At 39.1% G+C, this 26,965-nt stretch overlaps 1 protein-coding gene across 2 annotated transcripts in view; it reads right to left on the reverse strand.

The window, feature by feature from the left end:
• LOC129370201 (cadherin-4-like) overlaps positions 1-26,683 on the reverse strand; it is a 252,522-nt gene extending 225,839 nt beyond the window's left edge. For both annotated transcript variants that reach the window (XM_055045967.1, XM_055045966.1), the window contains exons 1-2: positions 26,387-26,683; positions 24,687-24,798 (exon numbers count right to left, since the gene is read on the reverse strand). In XM_055045967.1, the coding sequence (XP_054901942.1) occupies positions 24,687-24,798; positions 26,387-26,443 (169 nt within the window). In that variant the 5' untranslated portion in view covers positions 26,444-26,683. The remainder of the gene's footprint in view (positions 1-24,686; positions 24,799-26,386) is intronic.
• Positions 26,684-26,965: the final 282 nt, after the last annotated feature.

Here is a 26,965-nt window from a genome sequence, read left to right on the forward strand (position 1 = left end):
AGTGTAATTTTCATTGTTCCTAATTTATATTGCACAGTTTTTTTTTTATTATGAATTTAGATGAGTTAAATTAATTTTGCCAGGCAAGGTAGAGAGCGGGATACAACTGATGCTTATACAAAGTAGACCTGCAAAAAATATTGCATCAGTCATGTTTACAATATTAATCTGTTCTGTACTTTCACAAATGACATAGCCATAACTAATTAAAAGACTGTCAAAACTAAAATGTGGCATTTTAAATATTCATCGAGGAAACATAAAATATGGAGAAAATACTTTTTATGGAGGATAGCCTTAAAAGATCTTTCATCTCTCCTCCTACAATAATACTGTGTCACCACTACTAGTCTCTGAGTTATGTGAAGTGGTGTGAAACTCTACATCTTCAAAGACTTAATCACAAGAAGAACCACACTTGGATTTATTATTGACAAATAAGATTTTAAAAGGATTCTATAACCAGACGAAAGATACCAAATGGATGGTGTATGTTGTCATTCAGATGTTCATTTATAACGTTGCAGCTGCCTTCTGCTTTAACAGTGAAAGCAACAGCATTTAGGAGCTAGAACATCTTACGTTGATACAATAACGACAAACATTTGGTTGGATTTTATCAGGACAATACAATCATTTGAAAAATCATATTGCAACTATAAACATTAATGTATGTTAGTGGCATTTTATGATGTAGAACAACTCACATTGTTTTGTAAAGTTGGAAGGAAACTTTGAATGGTTTGGTGTGGATTTTTGTCATCTAATTGGTAACTAGAGTAAAGTAAGGGGTCCTCTGAGGTCCACTTCTCTGAGAATCTCAGAAGTGTGTGAGACAACAGAAGTTGACACAAAGCATGAAGACCATGGAGAACAGCAAATAAGTTAAAAATAAATTTGAGAAGAAGTTCCAAGGTTAGATTTTGAAACAACATCCCAAGCTCTTAAAGCATCTTGGCATGCTATCCAAATCATTGTTTGACGTACAGGACACATGCAAAAGAAAATGCTGTTTCCACATTATGCGACCAACTGTGGACTCCTCCACTCCTGGCCATCTTCCTTTCTGATTACTTTTCTTTACGTCTGTAGATTGTAACATTTAATTCTTGGTTCATGTCCATCAGGTTGAATTAACATCACTCAAAAAATGTGTTATAAATAGGAAAAAAGCGCATATAAATTGTACCTGACTATAAACGGCAAGACCAACACTATGTAATAAAATGTGACTTATTGCCCAGTAAAAATGGTAACTTGCTGTGGCTGAATACAAATACATTGCACACTTTTCACATTTTTAAAAGTGAAAATATTTGAAAACCTTGTATAATATTTTTATTGTTCATAATTTCACAATTATGCATTATTTTCTATTTCAGAAAATAGAAAATTTATTCCAGAAAATCCTAGTAAAATGCATGGAGGTTTGCCAGTGTAAAGTGGCAAAATGTGAAAAGGTTCAAGAGGGATAAATACTTTTGCAAAGAACTAACACACACACACACACACACACATGGAGGTGCAAGAAAACACAGATGCAACTCCAGAAGACTGAAGCAGAAAGAGAATAGAATAGAATATAATAGAATAGAATAGAATAGAATAGAATAGAATAGCATTTATTGTCATTGAACAGGATTCAACGAAATTTCTATTGCAACTCCCGTGCAAAAAGTCAAAATATACAATATTAAATAAACAACACACAATAATAATAATATATACAACTAAAATTAACTAAAGGCACTCAACCACACCAAAGAAGAAGCAGCAGGTCCAATTATGGTAAAGTGCAGATGATGTGACAGTGCAAGTGCAATGGCTGTGTGTGGGGTGGGGGGTATGTGAGGTTATGATATGTGTGGGAGGGGGGGGCAGGGAGTAATGGCTCTGACGGCTGTGGGGAAGAAACTGTTTCTCAGTCTGTTTGTTGTAGTCCGTATATTCCTGAACCGCTTGCCTGATGGCAGCGGCACAAACAGTCTGTGGCCCGGGTGGCTGGAATCCATGGCTATGGATCCAGCTCTCTTCTTGACCCGGCCTATGTAAATAGAGTCCAGGTCCGGGAGGGGGCATCCCACAATGCCTTGTGCTGTTCTCACCACCCGTGTCAGTTGTTTCCTCTCCAGTGCTGTGCAGCTACCATACCACACAGTCACGTTGAGGCAGAGGACGCTCTCGATCGTCGCCCTGTAAAAGTTCAGGAGCAGCCGTGAGGAAAGTCCAGCCCGTCTCAGTTTCCTGAGGAAGAAGAGCCTTTGTTGTGCTTTCTTCACCAGGTGGGAGGTGTTGGTATTCCAGGAGAGGTCAGACGTGATGTGGAGGCCCAGGAACTTGATGTTGTCCACACGCTCCACCTCTTCTCCATCTATGAGAAGGGGAGAGTGACCCGTCCTCCTGGACCTTCTGTAGTCCACAATGACCTCCTTGGTCTTCCCTGTGTTCAGCACCAAGTTATTGGCTGAACACCACTGAGTGAGCTGCTGAATTTCCTCTCTGTAGTGGGTCTCGTTGTTGTCTGAAATGAGACCCACTACTGTTGTGTCGTCCGCGAACTTGACGACTGTGTTGGTGGGGTGGATGGCAACGCAGTCGTGTGTGAACAGGGTGAAGAGAGCTGGGCTGAGCACACAGCCCTGCGGTGTGCCTGTGTTGAGGACCAGTGGGGACGATGTTGAGCCACCTATTCTCACCACCTGAGGCCTGTTGTTGAGGAAGTCTCTGATCCAGTGGCACAGTGAAGCAGGCAGCCCCACCTTGAGTAGCTTCAGCACCAGCTTGTCTGGAATGACGGTGTTAAATGCTGAGCTGAAGTCTACAAATAGCATCCTGACGTAGGTGTTGGGATGCTGCAGATGGGTCAGGGCTGTGTGCAGAGTGATGGAGACAGCATCCTCTGTTGACCGGTTCGCTCTGTAGGCGAACTGGAGGCTGTCCAGGTCTGCAGGGATGAAGTGTCTGATGTACCTCAGAAGAATCCTCTCAAAGCACTTCATGATCACCGGGGTCAGAGCGATGGGCCGGTAATCGTTCAGGCTGGTGATGGTTGTCTTCTTCGGTACAGGGATGATGGTGGAAGACTTGAGACACTCAGGAACCATGGTGAACTGCAGGGACAGATTGAAAATGTCCAGAAACACTCCTGCCAGCTGGTCGGCGCACGTTTTCAGCGTCTGGCCTGACACCTTGTCCGGTCCTGTAGCTTTGCGGGTGTTGATCCTCCTCAGGGTGGACGTCACCTGGTGCTGCTGCAGGATGAGAGGCTGGTACTGCTCTTCCAGTCGGGGTAGATGTACAGCTTCTCTGCTGCCCACCGTGTCAAAGCGGGCGAAGAAGCTGTTTAAGGTGTCAGGCAGGGTGGGGTCGCGGCTGCTCAGCTGAGTGCTGTGTTTGTAGTCTGTCATGGTCCTGATGCCTCTCCACATGCTTCGGGGGTTGTTGTTGATGAAGTGTTCCTCAATCCGCTGTTTGTACTGGAGCTTGGCCTGCTTAATTCCTTTTTTCAGTTCCGACCGGGCCCTGTTATAAGCCAACCTGTCTCCAGATCTGTAGGCAGCATCCCGGGCTTTCAGCAGGGCCCGTACTGTGCTGTCCAGCCATGGTTTCTGGTTTGGAAACACTTTTATGGTCTTAACCGGGAGGACAGCATCGGTGCAGAACTGAATATAGGACAGAACGGACGATGAGTATTCCTCCAAGTCTGCTCCGTCCCTGAACACACTCCAGTCTGTGTGCTCAAAGCAGTCCTGAAGTGCAGAGGAGGCCTCCTCAGTCCAGACCTGAACTATTCTGGTGGTCGGCTTAGTTCTGCAGGCCAGAGGCTTGTAGACAGGAATCAGCTCCACTGAGATGTGGTCAGACATGCCCAGATGTGGACCTGCTACAGCCTTGTAGGCTCCGGGGGTATTGCAGTAAACCTGATCCAAAATGTTATTGTCTCTGGTGGGAAAGTTTATGAACTTGTGGAATTTGGGAAACACAGCCTTCAGTTCCACGTGGTTAAAGTCCCCCGCCACAATCATGGCCGCCTCCGGGTTGGAGTTCATCTGCCCGCTGATCAGGCAGTATAGCTCCTCTAATGCTAACTTAGCATTAGCCCGCGGTGGTATGTAGACGGCCACGATCACAATGGACGAGAGTTCTCTCACCAACTTGAAGGGTCTGCATTTCACCGCCAGATATTCCAAGTCAGGAGAGCAGAATGTGCCGACAGAGTGTGTGGCTGTACACCAGGCATTGTGTACATACAGTGCCAAACCTCCGCCTCTACTCTTACCCGAAGCTGCCGTCCGATCCGCCCGGAACAGAGCGCGCCCCGTTATCTCCACCGCTGAGTCTGGGATGTTTTCATCCAGCCAGGTCTCTGTGACAACAGTCACACAGCTGTCCATCCGGCGAGAGATAATTCGGAGTCGCACCTCGTCGATTTTGTTGACGAGGGACCTGGCGTTGGCGAGGAAGAGGCTGGGGAGGGCCGGTCTGTGAGGGTTAGCTTGTAGCCTTGCACGCACGCCGGCTCTCTTGCCCCTCTTTTGTTTGCGCTGCCTCCTCCGTCGCCTTCGCAGCAGGGGGGAATGATCATAGTCCCAGGTGTTCGAAGCAGCTCTGGAGGAATAAAGTCCAGCTTGGTGGGTGTGTGAAGTCCAAACTGTGCCCCTATGTTCCACAGTTCTGATCTGCTATAAGTTGTCAAGGCTTTCAGTAGTGTGTTGAGCGAGAGAGAGAATGAGAATCAAAGAGCAAACTGAAACAAATTGTGAATGATAAAAAATTCACAGAGCCCGTTTGTAGTGGTTGCAATGTCACCAGGGAATTCTCACAATTGTTGACTTCCATGTAGAGAGACAATGAGTTCAGCTTCATTGACTTCTACAGATGCAGTGAAGCACAGTAATTACCATGGCTCAGACAGAGGAGGTGCTACCGCTAAAAACATTCAGCGCTCCATAAACCAAATTATCAAAAAAGGCAGACACACACCATAACTGTAAAAAGTTTTTTTTTTTTTTTTTTTTTTTTAACTAATCGTAGAAGACAAGTAAAATCCAGAGAAACAAGACAGAGACAACTTTTCAGGTGTGGATAAACACACATCACAGCAATAAGAATGTTACAACAGAAACAGAACACACTGATGGAAAACTGAAAAAGTGAGAAATGAGAATCCCCAAACAATCTAATTTGTCCTTGAATGCCCTCCTACTGCAGCATTGTTCTGTCAGAGCCAGATAAGTTGGGAAGCGCTGCAGCGTGTGAGCAAAGCAGAGAACAGAAAAAAGAAAATCAATGATAAGAGTCTCCACTTGACACAGTGAAGGACTAAAGTTTGTGTGTTTGGAGGACAGGGGAATAACAGCGGGTACAGTACAACTATTAACAAAACAAAGAAAAATAATCTGTTCATGTTTGACCAGATATCAAAATTTCAGGGAAAGTTATCACTGTGACAATGTGCTAAAAAGAAAGTCGATTTCCAAAATTCAAAGATATGTAAATACCTATTCCTTGATGATGATGTGAGAATACCTAATGTACAATTATCCAATCAGCTGTGTAATATTTAACCTCATTGTCGTAGACCAGGTCAATCATCCATGAGATGTTTAATTCATTAAACAGTATCTTAAATAGCTGAACTGATGGATTTGCAGGAGAAAAGTTTCAGAGAACCTTCAGTTTAATTATATCTGGTATCTAAATTAAAGTTAAATATTTAGAAAATCTTTCTATGGGTGCTAGGGGGATTGCGACGGATTTCTTGTGTGCACATTTCCAAGATAAATCTGACTGCAAACATAAGAAGAAGAAATTTTTTGTGCCTCTGTTCTGAGGTCTGCAAGCACCGTAGTTCTCTCTGTCTAAACATTCTGGAGTTTTCACACACATGTTCTGAGAATTGAAGGCTGGCTCAAAGATTTTACAAAAATTTTACAGCTTCTGAATTAATTATGATCCTTAAAAGAGTTTTGCTGAAGAACAACTGACATGTTATGGAACTAAATTCTGCAACAGTTGGAACTAATTCACAGAGATAATAACAAGAGGGATGAATGATGTCAAAACCAGGAAAAAACAAGGAATACAGAAAATCCAGGACAATCACTCATTGATTTATTCCATAAAGCTTTTTTCCATAAATTTATTCCATTCGGTTCTTTACTCAGGTCAGATTGGCTGCAGTTAATGAAGTCATATGCCGCATACCACAAATTTTGATCACTGGGGTTTAGCAGGCCAGAGGTATTTGTATGGTTTACATGGTCTTATCTAGCAAAGATCAAAATGACAAATGTCCATGAAGTCAGAACCTATCCTAGCAACACACTTTCCTCAAATGCTTAGCTGACAAATAGTTCATTTTTTGTTTACTTTTTTATTACACAGTGTAGAAAGTGTTTTCTGTAGCATTTGTGTGGCGCACAACTTTCCCAAATCAATTCCAGGTATACATTTTTTAAAACAATCAGTAGGAACTAAATTCCCCATGTGTGTTGTTTTTTTAGTCTCTGATTATGAGGCCATGCCTCAATGGCAAATTAAAATTTCTTAGGATGCTAGCTGGTGAGAGCATCTTATTGTATTATAACCTGGTAAAATACTCTGGTTTTACAAGTTTGCACAAAAATTTTAAACTAAAGCAAATAAGCTAATTGTCTTTAAAACAGAAAAGCAACAACTGTTCTTACTGCTGCTAAAATAACTGGTAACATATGTGTAAGTTATGTGCACCTTTCAATTATTTAATCAATTATTTGTAACAATATTTTTTTCAGACACATTGAACGTTTACCTTATTCTTATTTCATTTCCCCTTAACTTTAAAATTTATGCTTCATGTCTGTATTTTGTGAGATTGTTGTTAAATGACTTGATTTGGTATCAATTTTATCTGCAAAACAAATTTTCATACAATAGTTTCTTAAAATTGGCTTTGGTGTTTCAAAATTACACTTGGTAGGTGTGCATTATGCAAATGTTTTGTATTTAGCAAAACAAGCCTTTTTTACTGTCAGATTTGCTTTCTCTGTTTCGCACTATGACTAGAAAACTGATGTCAAATTCTGGTTGATGGATGTTTCTGAAGGAGTTCATATGAGACTGACAACAACACGCAGAGATTAGCGTGCAAAGTGTATGTCAATTTATGGCCATGAAAAAGATGATTTCCCAGGCTTCCCTGCTGATATGTAGAAAAAAGACACAAGTACACACATGAAGAGCTACATGTTCTGATAAGTTGAAGGGGCTTCTTTGTTTCCTGGCATTGATTAGTGCTTTAGCTGTGAGGAAAGGACAGCCCAATTTGTCAAAAGTGTGCATGGAGCTAATCACATCAAAAGAACTGCTACCCGGGCTAATATCAGCCCATGAGCAGGACGCCTCATTCATTAGTCTGCATCTCCAGGACAAATCACTTCCATGCTGACAGACAAAAGCAACACACAGGAAAGCAAGATGAGGCAGAAAAACTAGGGATGCCTCACTCACTGAGATAAACAATAAAAATATCTGACTTGATGAATACAAAATAAGATAACACTTAACCTTCTATTTTCCATGCACTGGTCTACACTAGAAATCTTGTGCTAAGTAAAATGGTGTCGTTTTTCAAAGTGGAGCAATCATTTGTGTCAAAAACAGTAAACATCAAGGACAACCTACATTTTTTCTGTGGCATAGCTTCATTTGAAGTCTCTAAGTTCTGCTTTGTGAAAATATAATATAAACGCAACTAACAATTCACGCCAGCTTCATCTGATAATTATTATAAATAATAAATGCTGATAAGAAAATCCATTATGTCAATGTGAAATATTTTACTCACAAAATATATTTGTCTTCTCCCTTTGCAATTCTCTTCAAGACGACTCAATTCATCTTCATTGTGCTTATTGCGTGACAGTGTGACATGCAGCACAGACATTATTTGTATTTATTACAAATAAAAACACAAATAAGACTAATGAGTGCTGAGGAAATACCAACATATTTGTATTAAAATAGATGAGCATATAAAGTATGGAATTTAATGAAGAATGCTTGTTTACTTTCTTTATCATTTGAGTGACAGCTCACCACTAAAAATTTACCAAATGCAGACACAAATTGCACTTTCAAAGGCATAAATTTACACATATTCTAACTGCCACAATATTATGCACCTTTTAAAACACAAATTTATGATGCCCACCCAGCAATAACAATAGAGCTAAATGCAACACAATGGGACATGCAGTTTCATCTGCACTTCTCTTTATTTTGCCCCAGATATGTCATGTTTTTTTGTTTGCCTCAACTGTGCCGTTTAGCAATTTGACCAAAAAGTTATTGGTCATATCTTCCCACAACACATTTTTCCTTGAGAGTGCCATGTCATCTACATACTTGTGTGGAACGGTAAATGATAATTATTCTGACTTCCTTCAAAAATATGAGCTTTCTTCTTGTCAGAACTAATATTTATTTTGCACAGGGAAATTTTTTACCACCTGAGTTGTGGATCTCCACAGCTGTAATAACCACTTCTGTGGTTATTGCTCCCCTTGCTGAGGTGGTCAGTTTAGGTGGATAGCTACATAGTGTTTTTTTCAGTTGTGCCATTGCTTCATCCAATTTCCAATGACAACACAAACAATGACGGTTTGTGTTGTGCTCCATTAAGTGTTTAAAGGTTTGGGTATTGTTTTATAATTTTACTCTGCTTCATTTCAGGCATAGAAAAAGTTGTATTTTTGCTAACGAGGTGATTTCATTCATTAAATGTATGGGTATTTTGGCAACACTCTGGGATTTTGTATTTGCAACAGTTTCCACACATACAAGGATGCTATAATGGACTTAAGAACAAAAAATGCATTTCTAATCTGCTCTATTAAAGAACAACCTGAATGATCAAATAACTAACTAAACAGTTGTTTTATTTACCAAACTATGAGTATGTTTTATATAAATTTAGCAAAGGAATAATGAGAAATGGCACGCTTCTCTGATGAGATAAAAATGAAGACTACAGTGACTAATCAACTCATTAACATTGGAGAAATAATCAACAAGCCCATCTGGTAAGAAACAAGCAGAGTGAAAACCATAACTGAAGAGTCAATAAGCTTTCATAGCACTGATGTCTGACCAGCTGTAAATCAATGGGGCCGGGGCTTCTTGTGTGCACATGCAGAGATAGGCTGCTAAAGATAAGATGCACTGACTTCTTAACCATCTCTCTTAGCTGCAGGGGATTCTGCTTCTCTGTTCTCTCCCAGGCTTTGAAGCTCTAATGCCTCTGATCCGTCAAATATCTCCTGCCTCACATGCTGTCCAATGCACATCTACTCACAAGAAAAATGATGTGACAACTCTGCAGCAAGCATAGGGTGGTAAAGGTGGCTATAGGCCTGTCTCCCGTGCTAATGCAGGTTCATTAACAACTTGGTTGTGATGTGACACTTTAATGGTAGCTGGCAGCAGTGCAAGATGTGGCAGCCACAGCAATCTAAAGCTTTTGCACGTTCAAACAACAGAAATCAGATGTTACACAGTGGGGTGTATAGGCAATTTCCAACTTTTTTGTTCCCGCTAGACTTGACTAATGGCCATCCATTGCTTAATCTAATGAAGGGGATTGCTATATGTTAAACACAAAAGGATACCAGTGCTGAGAGTCCAAGAGTCAAAGATATAGTTGGGTGCTAGCGGTCCATAAGCAGTTGTCCGCAAATGCACTCAATGAAGTCACCCAAACAATAAAATATTTTTTTTCTGCCCTCTCTTTGTTCAAGTCTTTCCTTCCAACCCCCTACCCCACAGTCCGGGGGTGTCTGCCTGGGAGGCACGTCAGCATGTCTCTCCCTAAAGTCTGACTCTTTGCCACTGTGGCAAATCAATTCTTAATAAACCATCTGAAGGCTTCTTCTGCTATACCTTTCATTTCCCCTCCTTAAAGCTGCAGGGCAAATTAGCCTGCCAAGTGGATGATAGGGAGCAAGCAGCAAAAGAAAGCAACAGAAGGGGGGTGGAGAGGAAAAAAACAACCCAACACCTACAATTAAATTAACAAATCACTGTTCTTAATTAATCTGGGAAATACAAGCAGAACTGTGGATTTGAGACGTGACTGGCATGGCTATAGTGCTGCTTGCATCTGCTTATGTTTGTGCTGTTGGGGCGGAAAAGCTGAGAACTAGAGGAAAGGCAGATGAAAGCTTAATAAAAACTCTCCGCAGAGCCCCCTGAGCAGAATGGTGAAGCTGTTACTTAGACACCCCCCTACTACCACCAGCACCACCACCCACAATACATTTCTTTGGTTTCCTCTTCCTCCCACTCTCTTATATCCCTGTAATTCCTCCCTTACTGAGCTTTTTACCCTCTCTTCCAACTCCACCAATCTCTTCACTCTTTTCTACACCTCCATAGTCCTTTTTTCACGCTGTACCCTTGCTAGTTTTGTACTTTGCATTTCCTGATGAGTTGTGACACTGACAGCTGGATTACAACACTGCTTTGTAATCCTTTTATTTGACTGTTAGGGATAATCAGCAGCACCAGACCAAAGGCTTGCCTCCTCCGTCGAGGGGCAAATTCCAATGTATGTCCATGTTTGACTCAGTAAAAGCATATTTAAAAACTGTGCGTCTGTGACAAAAAATTTCTAAAGCCCAGTTGATAGGAGGGCAACAAAGAGCTCATTATCTCCACTGTGCAGAAGCTTCCAAGATGCCCATGATCACAAAAGGCCACCAATACTTCACAACAAAGGTTTTAAAAAAAGTCTTTCAATTTACATCCAAGCTTTAAGTCAAGAAAGTAGCCCCTCATCCTTTTCTAGTGAGCAAATATTTTCTTCTCTCAAGCTCGCCTGGTCTTCTAGCGCTTGCACTCCTAACATTTCTCCTCCTTCCCATCTCTCACTCCCCACCCCCACTCACACTCCCTTGCAAGAGCTTGTTCCCTCTGTGGCCACAGGATTCACTTTGTTCTGATCATTCTCCGAGCCAGGCAACTTATCTGCTTTTCTACATTCTAGCAGGCCCCGAGGAGGAAAACGGACCCTTTTATTAGCCTCACTCTTTGCCTCGTCCTCTCATCTCCTGAAAAAGACAATAGTCAGATAAGGAGAAAGAGAAGAAAGAAGATCTGGCCAGTGTGCTTTTCATAGTACTGTTGGGGCCCCTCCCTAGGGTTCAGACGGCAAGCTTGCAATTCATGATGTTTTTACAAAACGTATCACAGGACTTTGTAAGCCATAAAAACAGAGACATGCTGCATGACCAAATAAAACTATGGCTGAATATTTTCAAGTAATAGTTTTGTAGAACAAAAACACATACCTTCACTTCATCTTCCGCTGTTTTTCGGAAAGTGGTCATTTGGCCTTCATGTTGAAATAAATTTATATAATTCCAGGATTTAGAAAGGCAAGCTCAAGGTCCATTGTTGATTTCCTCAGCCTCACATTACTGAGGCTGAGGAAATCCAAATAAACAGGGAACACAAAGAAATGTAGCGGTCACCACTGTACTACTCCAGTGGTGTTTTAATTCAATGATAACTCACAAAATCACATTTAACATGCACCATTGTATTTGATTTTATAAAACCAAACTATTTATGAAGACCAAGAACCAGCCTTAAAACAACTTATTATTTCTATACCATTAATATGGTCTTTTGGTTTAGTAGCAGTACGTTTTTCCTAAAGGGCCATGTTACTTTGTGAATGAAGTCATTTATTCTAGAGCAAATATTTTGGTATTTAATATAGTTATCTTTATCAAATCATATCCAGCAATTTTCAGTGGGACCAATTTAGAACCTTGCACAGAAAAAGGTTGTTGTCCATCTCCTATTCTAAATCATTAAACTCATGGGTTGTCTAAGAAATCTTAACAGAACAAATTCTCCTTGGGTAAAGTTAAGTGATGTATTCTATTGCAGTAAACTTAAGTACGATTTGTCCAATGGGTTTTAAATGAAAAAAAAACATTGCTGCTGCCTCTACCACAAGTAGCGAAGCTAGTTCACCATACAAAAGTCAAACCTTAAGTGCTATGCTTGGTATCATCAGGGTGTATTAGAGGTACTGATTACGATCCATTTTCACCAACAGAGGAAAAAAATCTGTTTAAAAATATCTCAAGGTATGTTGTCAGAGCCTGAGAGCCAAAGCACTTGTTCTTATTTGAATTTGAGGCACACAAAACAAAAGTGTTCCTTCAAGCACCATGAAATCCAGTATTCCCATCTTCCTTGTGGGTTAATATTTTTTTTGTTTTCTTATGTTTTCACTCATTACCTTTTTTTCTCGTTTTGTTCTTTTCAGCAGTTATTTAGAGAGAGTTTTGTTTTTGAAGGGTTTACTGCCAGTGCAGCAGTTTGGGATCTATGGACTTGAACCACCTGTTATATTTGAACACCACTTTTCCTTCTTCAGTTTCAGTTCATTCAACCACATTAAGTGATACGATCAGATCGTCTTTGTCATTTTATCTTGCTTCCAGCCTCCATTTGTTCCACTTTTTTTTTCTTCACAACTGTCGATCTTTTGTGTTACCCAGCTGCTTGCAAATCTGATGGAAGCGTGCTCCTCCAAAAAAAAGGTTGGACTGTTTATAAGAACTCTGTGCCAACCTGCTTGCAAGCTTCACTCAAAATGATCAAGACTCATTGTGTGAACTCACAAGGTACCCACCTGGCTTCTGCTTTAATTGCTACCTGCAATAAGCCTCTATGAACCTACCCTCTGTTGTAAATAAACAAAATCTAGAAATATTCCTAACACTGAGTTAATGCTTTGGTCTTTCAGTCTCTGTGAAATCATAAAAGACCAATCTGGCCAGCCAACAGACTTTGAAAAAAAAAAACTCCACTTATTTGCAGAAAAAAATTTATCCATTATGCGAAAACTGGCACAGCTGCTTCCTTTTCTATTGTCTTTTGTTTCACAAACTAACGTCCCTCTCCTTCTGGCAACAGAGGTCTCAAGTGCTCCAGCCCAAATTAATAAAGGAGCTCTACAAGCACTGAAGGAATATTGTTTTGAGTCTCCACAGTGTTCAGCAATGGACTCACTGGTACACTTCTGATTTCTCTAAAGTCTCCCGCCGGGTGTTTCTTCACAAAGGCCCAGTATTAGGTTGGACAAACTGGAAAAATCAGTTTTGGTGTTGTGAATGGTTTCACAATTAAAAGAAATACTGAAATTAAAACATAAAGAACTAATTGCAGCACACCAGACATCCAGTTGAGAAGTCTATTTTTCTAGTCTCCATGAGAAAGTGATGAATTGCTTCCCTGAGATTTTTTTTTATATGTGTAGCAGGTTTCTGTGCACAAGTATTACTTTATTTTACTAAATAACATTGGTTGGCCTGGGAACGCCTTGGGATTCCCCCTGGAGGAGCTGGAAGAAGTAGCTGGAGAGAGGGAAGTCTGGGCATCCCTTCTGAAGCTGCTACCACCGTGACCCGACCCAGTATAAAGCGGAAGAAAATGAATGGATGATACAGACTTGAATTTTTTCCATTTTAATTTCGTAGCATGAATTTTAGCTTATAGATCCCTGTAGGATTGCACGGTATCAGAAAATGTGTTTTTGCGGTGGCACTGCCAAGTATTGCAATAATGATGTTATGATTTATTCACTTAAACAATGTGAAGTAGTTCTTTACAGTTTTGTGTTGCAATAATGATTACCATTTCATAATTCTACTGCTCGAGTACCCTGATATATTCAGTAATAAACCAAGAAATTATATTACTTCAGTATAAGCCTCAAACTATTATCCCATTGTTATCACCTTGTCAAACAAAAAGAATCAAAGAGAAAACCCCAAGTCTTCCCAGGTTAGTCGCGAAACATCATCCCTCCGGCGTGAGATTTGAGGGTCCTCCCAGTGGGATGTGCCTGGAGCACCTAAACCAGAGAGGCATCCAACCAGATGTCTGAACCACCTCCATTGGGTCCTTTCGATGTGAAGGAGCCATCGCTCTACACTAAGACCCTCAGTGTGAAAAGATAAAGAAGATTCCAAGATAATTTCAGTATCAGAAAGGAGTTTAAAAAAAAAGACATAAGGGGTGAAATTCAGGGTGAAACCGCAACACTGTTTTGACTTTATGGAGGGAGTCTTCCATTTTAGTAACATTAGGCAACACCACTAGCTAACCATGCTAAAGACAAAATGTGAAATCACTCATTTTTTTTCCCTTTTTTAAAATTCATAAAACTCTGGCGTTTTTTGCTCTCCTTAAAACTCGTTGGATGGAAAACCTTTTACCAAGTGGAAATTTAAGGTAAATTTGACAGAACTGTATTATAACTACTAGAATGTAGTTAATAGAATTTGAATTTATCTATATGATTAGATTGATATAATTCTATATTTCTGTGTACAACTTAGATTTCTGTTTTGTAAAGTGCCTTGGCATTATATTTGTCAGTTGGAGCTACATAACTGACCTAACTTAAAAGCTGAATTGATCTAAAATAATCATACACATGGTATGACGTCACCATTTAATTAAATATTTAATTGCTGCTGACAACTGTTTGTAAGGGTCCCCTGTTTGGAGGACCTTTATTTTCCCCCTTATTAGCTTTTCACGTATTGAATAGCACAAGGCGAGACACCATGGGACTCAACATTGTCTTCTCATTAATTAACATTAGTGACACCGTTTTTTTTTTAAACCCCCTACTCCTCTATCTGTCTCCCTTAGTCTCTTGTGTCCTTCTTGAGCTTCCTTGTACAGAGACAATAATTTGACTGTGTGGTGAACTTAAGAACTAAACGGGCGCACATTCACAAAGGAGTTCAGGACACAATTAGTGATTACCAGACAGCCATGTCTTCTGAGGGCTTCCATCCTTCTTTTCATCCTCCCTTAACAAAGACAAGGGAGCTTCAAGCAAAGGGAATAGCATATGAGGCTGTAATGCTCCTGAATCTTTCCTGCCCACAGACAGATCACACACTTCTACTGTTGATTAGGAAAGTATGAGAAATGGACAGAAGTTTCATTAATTAAATATAATGATCTGATTTTAGTCTGGAAACTATAAAGAGCAAAGAGATAATGGAGGGCTGGGTTGGAGGTGAAGATACTCAACCATATTTCATTAATTTTTCACACCACTGTTATGAGGCACTTTTAATGACAATGGCTGCAAATGAAATTCTCTCCTCTTTTTATTATGCTTTTGCTGTAAGAAAACAGAGTAAAGTATTTTAGAAGAGAATTATCCACAGTAAGCTCAGATCTATTTAATTTGCTCTGCAAAAAAAAAGATTAAGAGAAACAACGGCACACATAAAAACTATAGCTGCAAGACATTGTTACTTTTGTCCCTTAATCCAGCATCATTTGTCTTTATTAGCTACGACACACAAACAAAACTGAAAGTAAAGTAGTCGCAATAGCAAAATCACATTGATTTTAGTTGTAACTGAGGCTATAATTAAAACTGTGCCAGAGAAACGGTATTAAATCAGTTTTTGTTTTCAGACCTAAGGTTTACTTAAATAATGGTCAGTGAGTCAGTATTTATGGTTTTATACCATCATATCAATTAAAATCATTCTGTATTTTCTAATGTTACCAGCACAATGCAACTACAAACCTCATATACATTTTTAAGATGAAACATAAATAAAATGATATGGTGAGTAAAGAATTGTTCAAAAATCTAAAAAAAAAATGTGGTGTGGATTTATTTCAAAGTGTGATTTTCATCTCCTCCTTAAACAGAAAATATTTTTGTAGAGGACTTTGTGAACAAACAGTGTGATTGAGACACAGGATAATATCAAACAGGTGTTCAAAAACATAATTCAGTTCTTGCAACATCTCACTGAATATTGTACAATCTAGGGCTGGGTATATTCCGTGAGCCGCGCAGACTCTATACTCACTTTCCACAGACAGTTGAGATTTCACAGTTGATTGTACCCATTCCCTACATTTCTTAAGACAGATTTCTTCATTTCCAATTATCCAAATGGATTCTAGCAAATTTAATGAGCTCATCTTGCACAAAGCCTTGTTTCTTCACCTGGGCAGCAGTCACACGACTGTCAGTGCTGCACAGAGAGTGGCAGTCATGCTCCTTGTGTCTGGTTGCTCTGACTCTCAACGTTCACTCAACAGCACTCAGCATTATCAGCTAGGTGTTGCAAACTAAACAGTTCAATGTAAAAACTGATCCTTTGTGCAAAAAAACAATACTGCCTATTCCTGCGAACACTCACGGTGAAACATGCTTTAGGGAAGTTTTTCTTCAACAGGGATTGTAAACCTGGTTGAAGTTTTAAAAAAATGCCATACTGGAAGAACACCTCTTAGATACTGGAAAATACTGCACAATGATATAGTATTTTACAGGCAGTATCAACAACCTCAATATGTAAGAATTAGCATTAGCATCAATGTACACAATTAGTGTTTTCCACCAGGTCTTTCCTGATTTCTTTAGATCTCATGAGAGAAAAAAGTATATCTTTCCTTCTTGTCTAATCACTGTTTTATCTTCTGACAGTAATCAAGCTAATGTACATAGCATAACTGCAAAGTTAAAGCAAAGTGATGTGGTTTTAAAGACTTATTTGGGAACAATCCATGACTAACATTTTCAAGCAGAAGAGTAGTTACAAGAGCACATATTTTGAAGTTGCTTAGTACGAAAAATCGATGCACCAAACAATATACAAGAAAATCCCATCAGCTTCTATGTAGCACTAATCTCCCAAAAGAACAGAGAGGAAAACTTGTTCTTATTGTTTAATGTATGCGTATTTGCGCCTGTAAGATAAAGGGCATATGAAAGAGTGCTAATATTGCCCCCATGTCATCCTACAGCTGTCAAAACCAACACCGACCATCTGTCCATTGAAGAGCTGGAGTCCAGACAAAGTATTTAATAGGGTTTAATGTCTTCAGGAGGGCCATAACCTTCGTCCCATAGAACCTCAGAAGGCTCATCACGCTGAGGCAGGGGGTCTTTTAATGTACCGAGCAGATGACAAGTATGCAGAGTTCACACAAGCAGCTGAGTAACTTAATCTGCAGGAAGTGTCCAACATTTTTCATTTGCTCTCCTTCTACCTCCTGCACCATTTTTATTTGCCATTTATCTTCAAATTTAGTGAAAATAATGGTTTCCATCTGCTTTTTCGTCCTGCATTCTTAACTTTGTAGTGACTGGCTTTAAAAAAGTCTACACAATATCCGTTTTTCTAGACAACTACATCAATGTGCATTATGTTTTCAGTTAGAAAAGGCTCACAGGGACGTGGCTGTCCAATCCTAGCAATATTAATCAAATGTACTGTTGCAATAGTAGTCCCTCCATGCTTCTCTGTCTCATTTATCACATAAACCACTTATGAATTGCCCCTAAAAGGTAAAGAAAATCTCCACCATGCAGCTAAATCATCAATACTGGCCTTGCTAGAAAGTCATCAAAAATTCCTAAAGTCACCTGCATGCATATATCCAGCATATAATACATGAGGTTATAGCTACAGCTCCCTCAGGCAAGATTAGCCTTTGGCCTAAAAAGCACTAACCAGCACCTCAGTATGTCTCTAGAGTTGTCTCTGGCATGCAAGATACAACGGGAGCCTGCCAGATATATTGCTTTGATTAATAATCAGTGAAAGCAGATGTGGCTGCTCTTGTGTCAAAGACAACATATTCTTATAAAAACAAGACCTAAATCATGTAATGGCTCAAACAGATGGCTTGAAGATAGATTTGCATCGTTCTTTTTGCATCATAGCCGAGTTGAAACTTTTAATGGTGTTGGGTTGCAGAAAATTGCTTTTGAAATCCTGGTAGACATTCTTTCTCCTAAAAAATGACAAAAGAAGTTAAATGCAAAAATCCAAAAGTAGAAGAACAAAAGTGAAAATAAGTAAATTATTTAGGCAGATGCAGGAACTTGGCAGAGAAGGCTGTGTTCCAACAATGTCAAATCTCCATTAGGGGCCCCTATCTGGTATCGACCCAGAAAACACTGCAGGCTATGTGTCATGAGATTTGGGGCAAGAGGTAAACAGGAAATCAAAAACAATCTAATTCAGTTTGAGGGTGGAGAGAAAGAGAAAACTGATGTATTGCCCATCTCTATGGAGGATGTGAAAAGAAATGGCTTCTTTTATTCTGGTTCCCATGAGTCATCCATTCCGACAGACTGTAGTCCCCACATTATCAGCATCACCACTCTGAACCACTGAAAAATGTGACAGCTCTGGTTTTCAGAAGAAGGGGACTTTTCTTTCTCTGCTTAACCCCAAAGCAAAAGATCCTGTAATTTTATACTTGCAACATATTTGCTTTTAGGTTTGAAGAAGAAAAAGGTTGTTCAGAATGCAAAGCCAACAGTTGGCTATTAGCATTACCATTAGATTGTGAAAAAAATACCTAAATTTTACTGGAAAGGTTGAATTTTCCAAGGTTTTCTAGATGTCTACAGAAAATAAGGATTTTGAAATTCTTATGCTGGTGAAAAACAACTCAAAAACAGCAATTTTTTAAAACATAATCATACTGAGACCATTTTTACAAGTAACATACCATGGATTTTTTTTACATTGAAGTGTATTTTTAAACACAAAAATAAAGAAAAAAAGTAATAATATAGCACAACATTTAGCACATCCTACTTATTTTCCAATTTGAAAGTGGAAGTTTAGTATCGTGTCATGCCCCCAATCTGCTTTTCAACTGAAGTTGAAAACTGAAGTTGAAAAGCAGATTGGGGTTAAGATCACAAGCAGTCACTTGTGATCTTAACCCATTTTTCGGTTTACTTTTTAATGGAACTTCTCAGAATATTCTCCACTTCAATTCTCTTTTTTAGGCTCATTTCATGTGCATTAGCTCTTGCCATATTCTGTTAAATTTATTTCTAATTAGCTCTTGTATTCATTCTTTTAAAATTTGAATTATTTTCTTAGATCATTGTCGGGCGTTTGATTTGTGGTTCAGTTTCCTCTGTTATTTAGTCTCCATCCTTCAGTTTCCTGCTTTCTTCCGGCCACAGGTGTACTGCATTTCCTCTGATTAGTTCATTCAGTTTTTTTGTCATTTCCACCCTTGCCTTTGCATACAAGGTCACTGGTTTTCATTGTTCCCTCCTGGATTCTTCTTTTACCTTCTCCATTGTGCAGTTTTTTTTTTTTTTTTAGAATTCCTCTTATTTTATCAAAATACTCTGTTTTGACCAAAGTTTTACTCCACATTTGGGTCATTTGCTAAACCAATCTCCATCAACTTTATTTTGTGGAGGGTAGTGGGGGGGATCCTTTAATATAAATTGGAAACAAAGCAGCCAGAGGAATTGATCATAGTCAATATTCTCAAGGCAATTTTCAACAATATTATTAAATCACACATGTTCCTGATATCGTGCAGCCCTATTAGCCATGCTTGACAAAAGTGACTTGCACCATATTTTGGGAATCTTAAATTTAAAAGTACAAAACACTAATGCTTTTGGGGGGGTTATGCTAGAAAATAAAAAAGGAAGTATATCCAAACACATTGGTATCAATAAAGTTGCAACATAATGAAGAATAACAATCCTACTCAAAAAGGCAAAGAATACATTTAAATGACAACAAATGCAAGGTTAGCAGAGTGGACTCAGTGAGCACCAAGCATCATTCACTGACAACACTGTCCAAAGTAATACAAGCACACAACACATGAAGTAGCTCTGTTTGTATGGTGTTTTGGAAACAACTGTGGCATATGATGTAGACTTCAAACAAACAAAATTATTTTTTTATTATTTTTAACATGAAAAGTTGTGTATAATTGTTTAGACAATCAATAATGTGATATTAGACCTGAATACATAGAACTGAGTGTGGCAGGTGTTCAGGAGTATTCCGGTGCACTTCTTCTGTTCAACCTGCAGTTGAACAGAAGAATTTGGGTCCTTTTAATATAGTGTTTATTTATATTAAAGGAGCTTTATCTGGTCTGGAGGGATAAAATATGTCTGATGTTGGCAGTGACAAACATTCGTACCATCATTGTAAAACTCTGTCCATTTCAATTCTCCAGTTATAAACAACGGAACAAAAACAACAGCTGATCCCTTCAGGTTTCTAAGAAACATACAAACAGAGACGGGCAAAAGCATTCAAGCCTGGCCCAAATGTAGAAGTAATGCGTTAAAAGCAAAATACATCCAACAGCTCACACATGATTTGGGAAGTTAAGCATCAGCTAAATAAAAAGCTCTCAGGAAGGCGATCTTCAACAAGTATGTGCTTCTCTGGGGCACTTTGGGTTGCTGGGGTTTTCAGAGTCGTTAAAACAACACTTAGAGGAGGAGACATCAGCTGTTTATTTAAACAATCAATTGTTGCTGCTCATAAATCTGAGTTAGGAGGAAAAGTTTACTTCCACTTCAAAGTAAGGTTCATTCTTACACAATGGCAACAATCAAAGTAGAAATGCTATGATCTAAAAAAAAAAAAAAACAGATAAAAAAGACTGAATAAGTGTTGCTTGTTTGAAAGATCCCGACCATTACCATTATGACCAACCAACAGACAAAGATTTGCACTAAAGCTTCCTCATGCTTAAAATCTATTACAAAGCTAAGTTGAAGAATTTGTTGTTTACCTGAAGGCTAGATAAGAAATGTGTCATTGAGGGTTTTTTGAAAGGAGGAGCCCCTGAAGCTGATCGTAGAAGTGAACAACCTGCCCAAGCTGCTTAGTGTAATGTACAACTTTGCTTTTAGCTGTTTCTCTGTTGTTCCCCAGTAATTTTAAATAAAAGTAATTTCTCTTGAAGAGTAATGAAATGCTGTAAGAAGACATTAAAATTCCCTATAAACACTGCAGATTAATAATCTGTACTTGGCAACAATAGCAAAAAACAATTCTGAAATGAAGCAAAATGTAATTTTATGCAAAAGCAGGCTACAAGTAATCTAATAAAAAATATTTTAGAGATGATGTCTACTGGCTGTGCTAAAGGATGAAGAGCAGAAGGAGTCTTCTAGGTTATCTTTAACATGAATTGTTCACTCTATGAAAATGCAAATAATAATTTCAGTTTGTAATCTCATCTGACTTGAGTTTTCTTATGAACACTCTATAGAGTATTATAAAACCAGTATTTTTGTGATCATTAATAATTCATTAAATACAGAGTATAATACTGTATTTCAAACATTTTCTTCAGTTAATTTTGATTCCCAATTCAAATATAAAAATGTATTCAATCAGAAAAGAAGACTTGTTACTTTCTTCTCCTAAGCTAAGATGTTTCCGGAATTGTGTTTGGTACAAAAAATAAAAATTAAACTAAAAAGGGATATGAAGTCCAGCCACGTCTGAAGAGTCAGTGGCTCTTTAAACACTGACTACAGCCATGCTGCATTAACATTGTAAATCTCCTACAAACTCAAGAATAGGTTTGGCTTCATAATTTCTTAAAGGCTGTTATTTGACATTGCTTGTAAATCCTTTCTACCAGAGTTTTTCCTTCCACTTAACTTTCTCTTAATTTCATCTCAATACAGTTGTCTGTTTTACGATTGTGTAGGCTATAGATGAACCACAGTAAAACTCTATACAATTATTTTAAAAAATCTATATTTAACAGGAAATATGAACAATTTGAAGAAACTTTGTGTAATGTAATATCCTACTTGTAATGATTCCATATTTAACCATTGAGTAGAATATCTGAAATAAAGACATTTTTTCTAGTTTCTTGATCTGAACCTGTATATTTAAACAGCACAGACTATTTGAATAGATAACTCAAGCTCCATTTAACAGGCTCCATTGAAGAGTGAAGAGTTTTTGAGCACTTTTGAAAAGGTGCCAGACAGTTCATGAAAAACTTTTTTAGACTAGTCTAAATTAGCACTATTGTTCACTTGAAAGAGGATTAATACAAAACAGCATTGTGAGAAACTTTTGAAAATTGCTCATTAGGGAGTTGACCTTGTGAATGATCAGTGAGCAGAGTAGAGCAGCATAGAAATAGAAGATAAAACACAACAATGAAAGGGGGAAGCAGTTCTTTTAGAGAAAAAAAATACAGTACATGGAAATTTGACTTTGCAACAATGGCTCTGTAGACTTATGGTATTTGTCGAAGGTAGCCGGTATTTTTCTGTTTTTAGGTAAATTAGGCATATCAGAGTGAAACATTACACTGTCCTCCTTCCTGCTGACCTCGTGTCTAGACCAGGCCAAGCTACCCATCATGACCAAGGTCCTAGTTCTGTCCTTTCCATTACTACCCCTTATGGCTAACATGAATATATTTATGTTTGCAGTGGGGTGTCATCAGTCCTTCCCTCATCTGACGGTTTTGGGTTAAACAATGTTATTATTAAAGCCTTTGCAGAGCCACTTCCTGCTTTACTACAGTGACACCCCTCTCGTGTATGAATCAAAATGGCTAATCTCTGTAAATCACAAAGAAAGTCTGGCTATTTCATAGACTGAATGTTTAGGTGCGTGTCCACAGCATCTGTGCTCTCAGACACAAATGAAGATGACAGTGCAGCTGTGAGGCTGCGAGGAATGGAACTTTTCAAGCAGAAAGAACAAAACAAATGAAAAATGCTAAACAAAAAAATCTGTTTTAGTCGTGATGTAACGGGACATTGTCAGTAATATTTAAGTATTTTCAAAACAACAGTGCAAACATTTGCAAAAACAAAAAAAACATCATGAAGACAGAGGAACACTGCATTCAGGTCAGGGATAAATTTGTGAATGAGTTTAAAGTAGAGTTAAGTTATAAAACAATTTTCCAGGCTTTGAACATCTCACAGATCTGTGTTTAAGACATCCTCCAAACATGGAGAGAATGTGGCCCAGCAGCATATCTACCAAGACATGGCAGTTCAATAAACTGACAGCTGGGGAAGGGATGACATCAATCAGTTAAGCCATATTCAGAGTACATGTGGAAGAATCTGTCAACTGTGTGTCAGATGCTAGACCTAAATTCTAATGGGAATTTGTGGCAAAATTTCTCCATTCAATTTACTTGGAGCTGAGATATTTTTGCAAAGAGTGGACAAACGTGTTGGTATCTATATAAATCTGGAAGACACATTCCCCAAAAGTTCTGCAAATTATTGATTTGGAGGGATGAGAACAAATACATGCCACACTTTTATTTTATCTGTAAAACCTTGGGAAAACATAATTTTTTTATCTGTTTTCTTCAGCTGCAGATTTAAGCGTTACTTTGTGTTGAAATGCCCCAAATAATCTTTCTTTTTGGCATTCTGTTACAACATATAGAGAGATAAATACTTTTGTAAAACAATATTCTACAATTCACAAGAGGTTTAGACTTGAAACTGCCTTTAGTGTGACTTGCACTCTATACTTTCTGTGCAGCTACACACAGGAACCTGAAAATAAGCATGTTAGGCCTACCAAAGATTAGTTTATGTGTGAAGGCAGATAGTGTGACAATTTCATCTCCCGGAGACCAAACTAGATAAATAATGCTTGCTGGAATAAACGACTCCTGTGCAGCAGGGATGGCTCATTCTCTGACTATTTGTGATTGTGTTGACACCCCCTGCTGGGCTGAAGACATCACTGCCGCACTTAGAGCAAGCCCACTGCAAGTGACAACATCCCACATCCAATCCAACGCCCAGCCAGGATGCAATAAGCTGAAGTTAATGAAACACTAAAATAAGCGATGATACCTCCACAACTATAATATCACAACAAACAAACACGTGTATGGACACATTCAATAAAGTAATACAAAAATATATTGCAATTCACTGAGACTGACTGTACAGCCTGGCTATGGAAAAAATATTCAGCGTGTCTGCGTGTGTGTGTTTGTGCATGTGCCTTTGTCTGTGGGCGTGGGTGTGTGCATGGGCAAAGTCAGGACATAGTCTCAACAGATGAATCTCTGCCAAGTCTCTCACAGCTAAGGAGAATGAGAAATATAAACCGTGCAGCTGCCGGAGACAAAGAAGACACAAAAAAGAGCCATTGTTGCCCACAGCAAAACAATGCAGCTTGAGCTATGAGAGAAAAAAAAAAACCATTTGGATCAATAGAGAATTGCAATTAGCTCACATTGGCAGGAGCACAGCCAGATTAGACACAGGATGTCGATTCCATTTCCTGCACTATCGGGCCCTCAAACTTGCTCGGCTCGTTGTGTAATTGAAGCAATTCGCATAAAACTTGGTAAGATAATGTAGTGTGAAGGTCACAATAAGTGAAACATGAATGATGACAAAAAATCATTGAAGTGGAAAAAGATGAGTAGTGCTAAAAAGAAAAACAAAAGAAACACATCGAAAAAAAGTTGAACTAATTCACTTGGAGAGAAACAAACAGTTAAGTATTTTTCACATTCTGATAGTAAACAAATGAAAATAGTTACTGGGTAACCTTGAGTGAACAAACAGCTGCTCCTACAGAACACACTGGATTATGAACATTGTGTTCAGCCTCAGGAAATTGTCCATGTTTCTGCTATGATACAGTTTTTGCTTAACTTTACCACAGGTGTTACTTAAATACTGTTGTAAATGCAAACTAGCAGTAAAACAGGGTACCTGCTGTTTTATCTAAAGGATAGGGTGTTTTTACTCGACTGTAAATAGTCTCGACAAAATGTAAACCACCTGACAGCCCAATTAAGATTCTTACCTTTAAGTATGCCCTGGCCTTGCAGTACATCCCTCGATATCTGGACGGAGTAGAAGCTTTGCGAGAAGCCAGGTTGACAGGGACCTTGGGAGGCGTGCTCCCCATTATTCCTCTGGAAAGACGACAAAATACAGCATAAGACATCAATAAACATTCTCCTGTAGACTGTGTGCCGTGGGAGAATGCAACAAATAAAACAGCAAGCAGAAAGATAATCAGCAAGTTTTGCAACTGTTTTTTGTTATTTTTTGCTTCTGTGAAGGGTAGGCATGCGACTGATTGATCTGTCCCTTAAAGTTTGTAGCTTGTGGTATAATGTGCTATTTCACTTTGTTCCTTAAAGTAAACTGTCGACTGTATAGAGGAAGATTAGGGTTGCACAGCCAACATTGATTTTTCTTTAAAAGTCTATTCTCCGATTCGGAACACTTCTGATTTTTTATTCTGAGAGCTTTAGCACATAAAAGATGAAAGCAATTTACCGAAGATTCTTTGATAGAGGTGGCAGCTTTAAATCCAACAGGAAAGAAATTAGAAAATTATTACCACTCATCAAATTTTTATTTAACTCAAATATATATATCAGTTGTTACATTTATGCACCGAAAACAGTGCGAGTTCAAAATTTTTTACTCATTTAACAATAGGTATCAAATAAATCTGATGTTTCAGTCTTTGACCGTCCAAACGGAGATCACAGTCGATCAGGGAAATATTGATCTGTTCTGATCTTGGTCCATTAATTGCTGCATCTCTGGGTTAGGTGTGATGTTGAGGGTTAAGTGAGACTCATGCACAGCAGACCAAGCAGCATGAATGTAGCATCATTTTCTCCCTCTTATTCTAGTTGAATGGGGAGCTGCGCACTGCATGAGTGTACGTGTGTTGGTGTGTGCACTTTATATACTAATCAAACTGTCTGCACACAAGTTTACACCAGAGATTTATTGCTTAGTGATGGTTAAATTTAATGATCTGACCCACTCCAGCAGCCAATGTGTCCACACACACACACACACACACACACACACACACACACACACACACATACAGGCGCGCATGTTTGCAGAACAATACAAAAAGCTCGTTAGGTGCATATTAAAGGCATTATAGCATTGCAATTTCTAATTTCGATTTATAGCAATGCAAGATTCAAATATACTGAGCTATAAACCAGAGAGTAAGTAACAGTGTTGAAACTGCAGCAGGGAGAGGAAGAGGGGCCACTTGGAGCGCCGTGAGGGAAAAAGCCCACCGGCAGAGACTTCATTTGGGTTTTATTGATTAAATACCAAGAAACAAACTTCTAAGTTTAACTTTATACAGGAGATTGCATTGCCATGGAAGACGGCTAAATCAAAATTGGATAAGATGACTAAATTACTTTGGTAAAGAAGCCATTACCCTGGTGAATAGATGGTGCGTAATTTAACTTGTGTGGGGTACTGCTGCTCGGCAGCGCTGAAACGGCTCCAATTCTGCCTGCCAGAACAAACGGGACCGACTTGTTAGGTCTCACTTTTATTTGTTGTTATATGTTGGAAATTCATTAGGGAACCAATTAGCTTAGCCTACTTGTAGGAAAATAAGGAGCACGCGCGGCTCGTGTTGCAGCAGCACGCCGCAGCGGCTCTCTCTGCCTGGGTGACTTTAATATTATTTATCAAAAGCTTTTGAAAACAAGAAGAGAGACATCTCACCCAAATTGTATCAAAAAGAAGAGCTGCTGTCAGGACCACTGCGAAGTCGGTCCTCATTGTGACGAGTAAAAGCGAGTCAAAGCTGCCTGGACAAGGAACAGGAGAGAGAGAAAAGAAAAGAGGGTCGCTCCGCGGTTCTTCTTCGGTGATTGTTTAATTTCCTCTCCCACTTTGGTCAGACTGTTCGCTGCGTTTCCCCCTGCGCTCCGTGAGTGTGTGCTGCAGCTCTGTCCCGAGTTTTCTCCGGCTCTTCTCGTCTGCAGGTGAGCGCTCCGCTCAGCATCAAGGCGCAGCCAGCGTCACTCACTCCAACCCCTCCTATCAGCCACCCGGTGCAGCAGAACTCCACGCATGCACTTAAAGACACACTCGTTGCGGCTCCTGCAACTTTTCACCGGTGCTTGAAGAGAGACCGGGGGGATAGGGTGTTGGGAGGAGGGGAGTGCGGATGGGATCAGTGATTTAAACAGTGAAGATAAAAATAAAAAATAAAAAAGTGTGAACAACTTTAAGTCAGAAAAGCAATTTGTCCAGTAACGCCACCAAAGCAATTCAATAATTTGAATGTATCTATTTATT

This window comes from Poeciliopsis prolifica, unplaced genomic scaffold (assembly GCF_027474105.1).
Source record: "Poeciliopsis prolifica strain line A6 unplaced genomic scaffold, Auburn_PproV2 SCAFFOLD023, whole genome shotgun sequence".
Classification (NCBI taxonomy): Eukaryota; Metazoa; Chordata; class Actinopteri; order Cyprinodontiformes; family Poeciliidae; genus Poeciliopsis; species Poeciliopsis prolifica.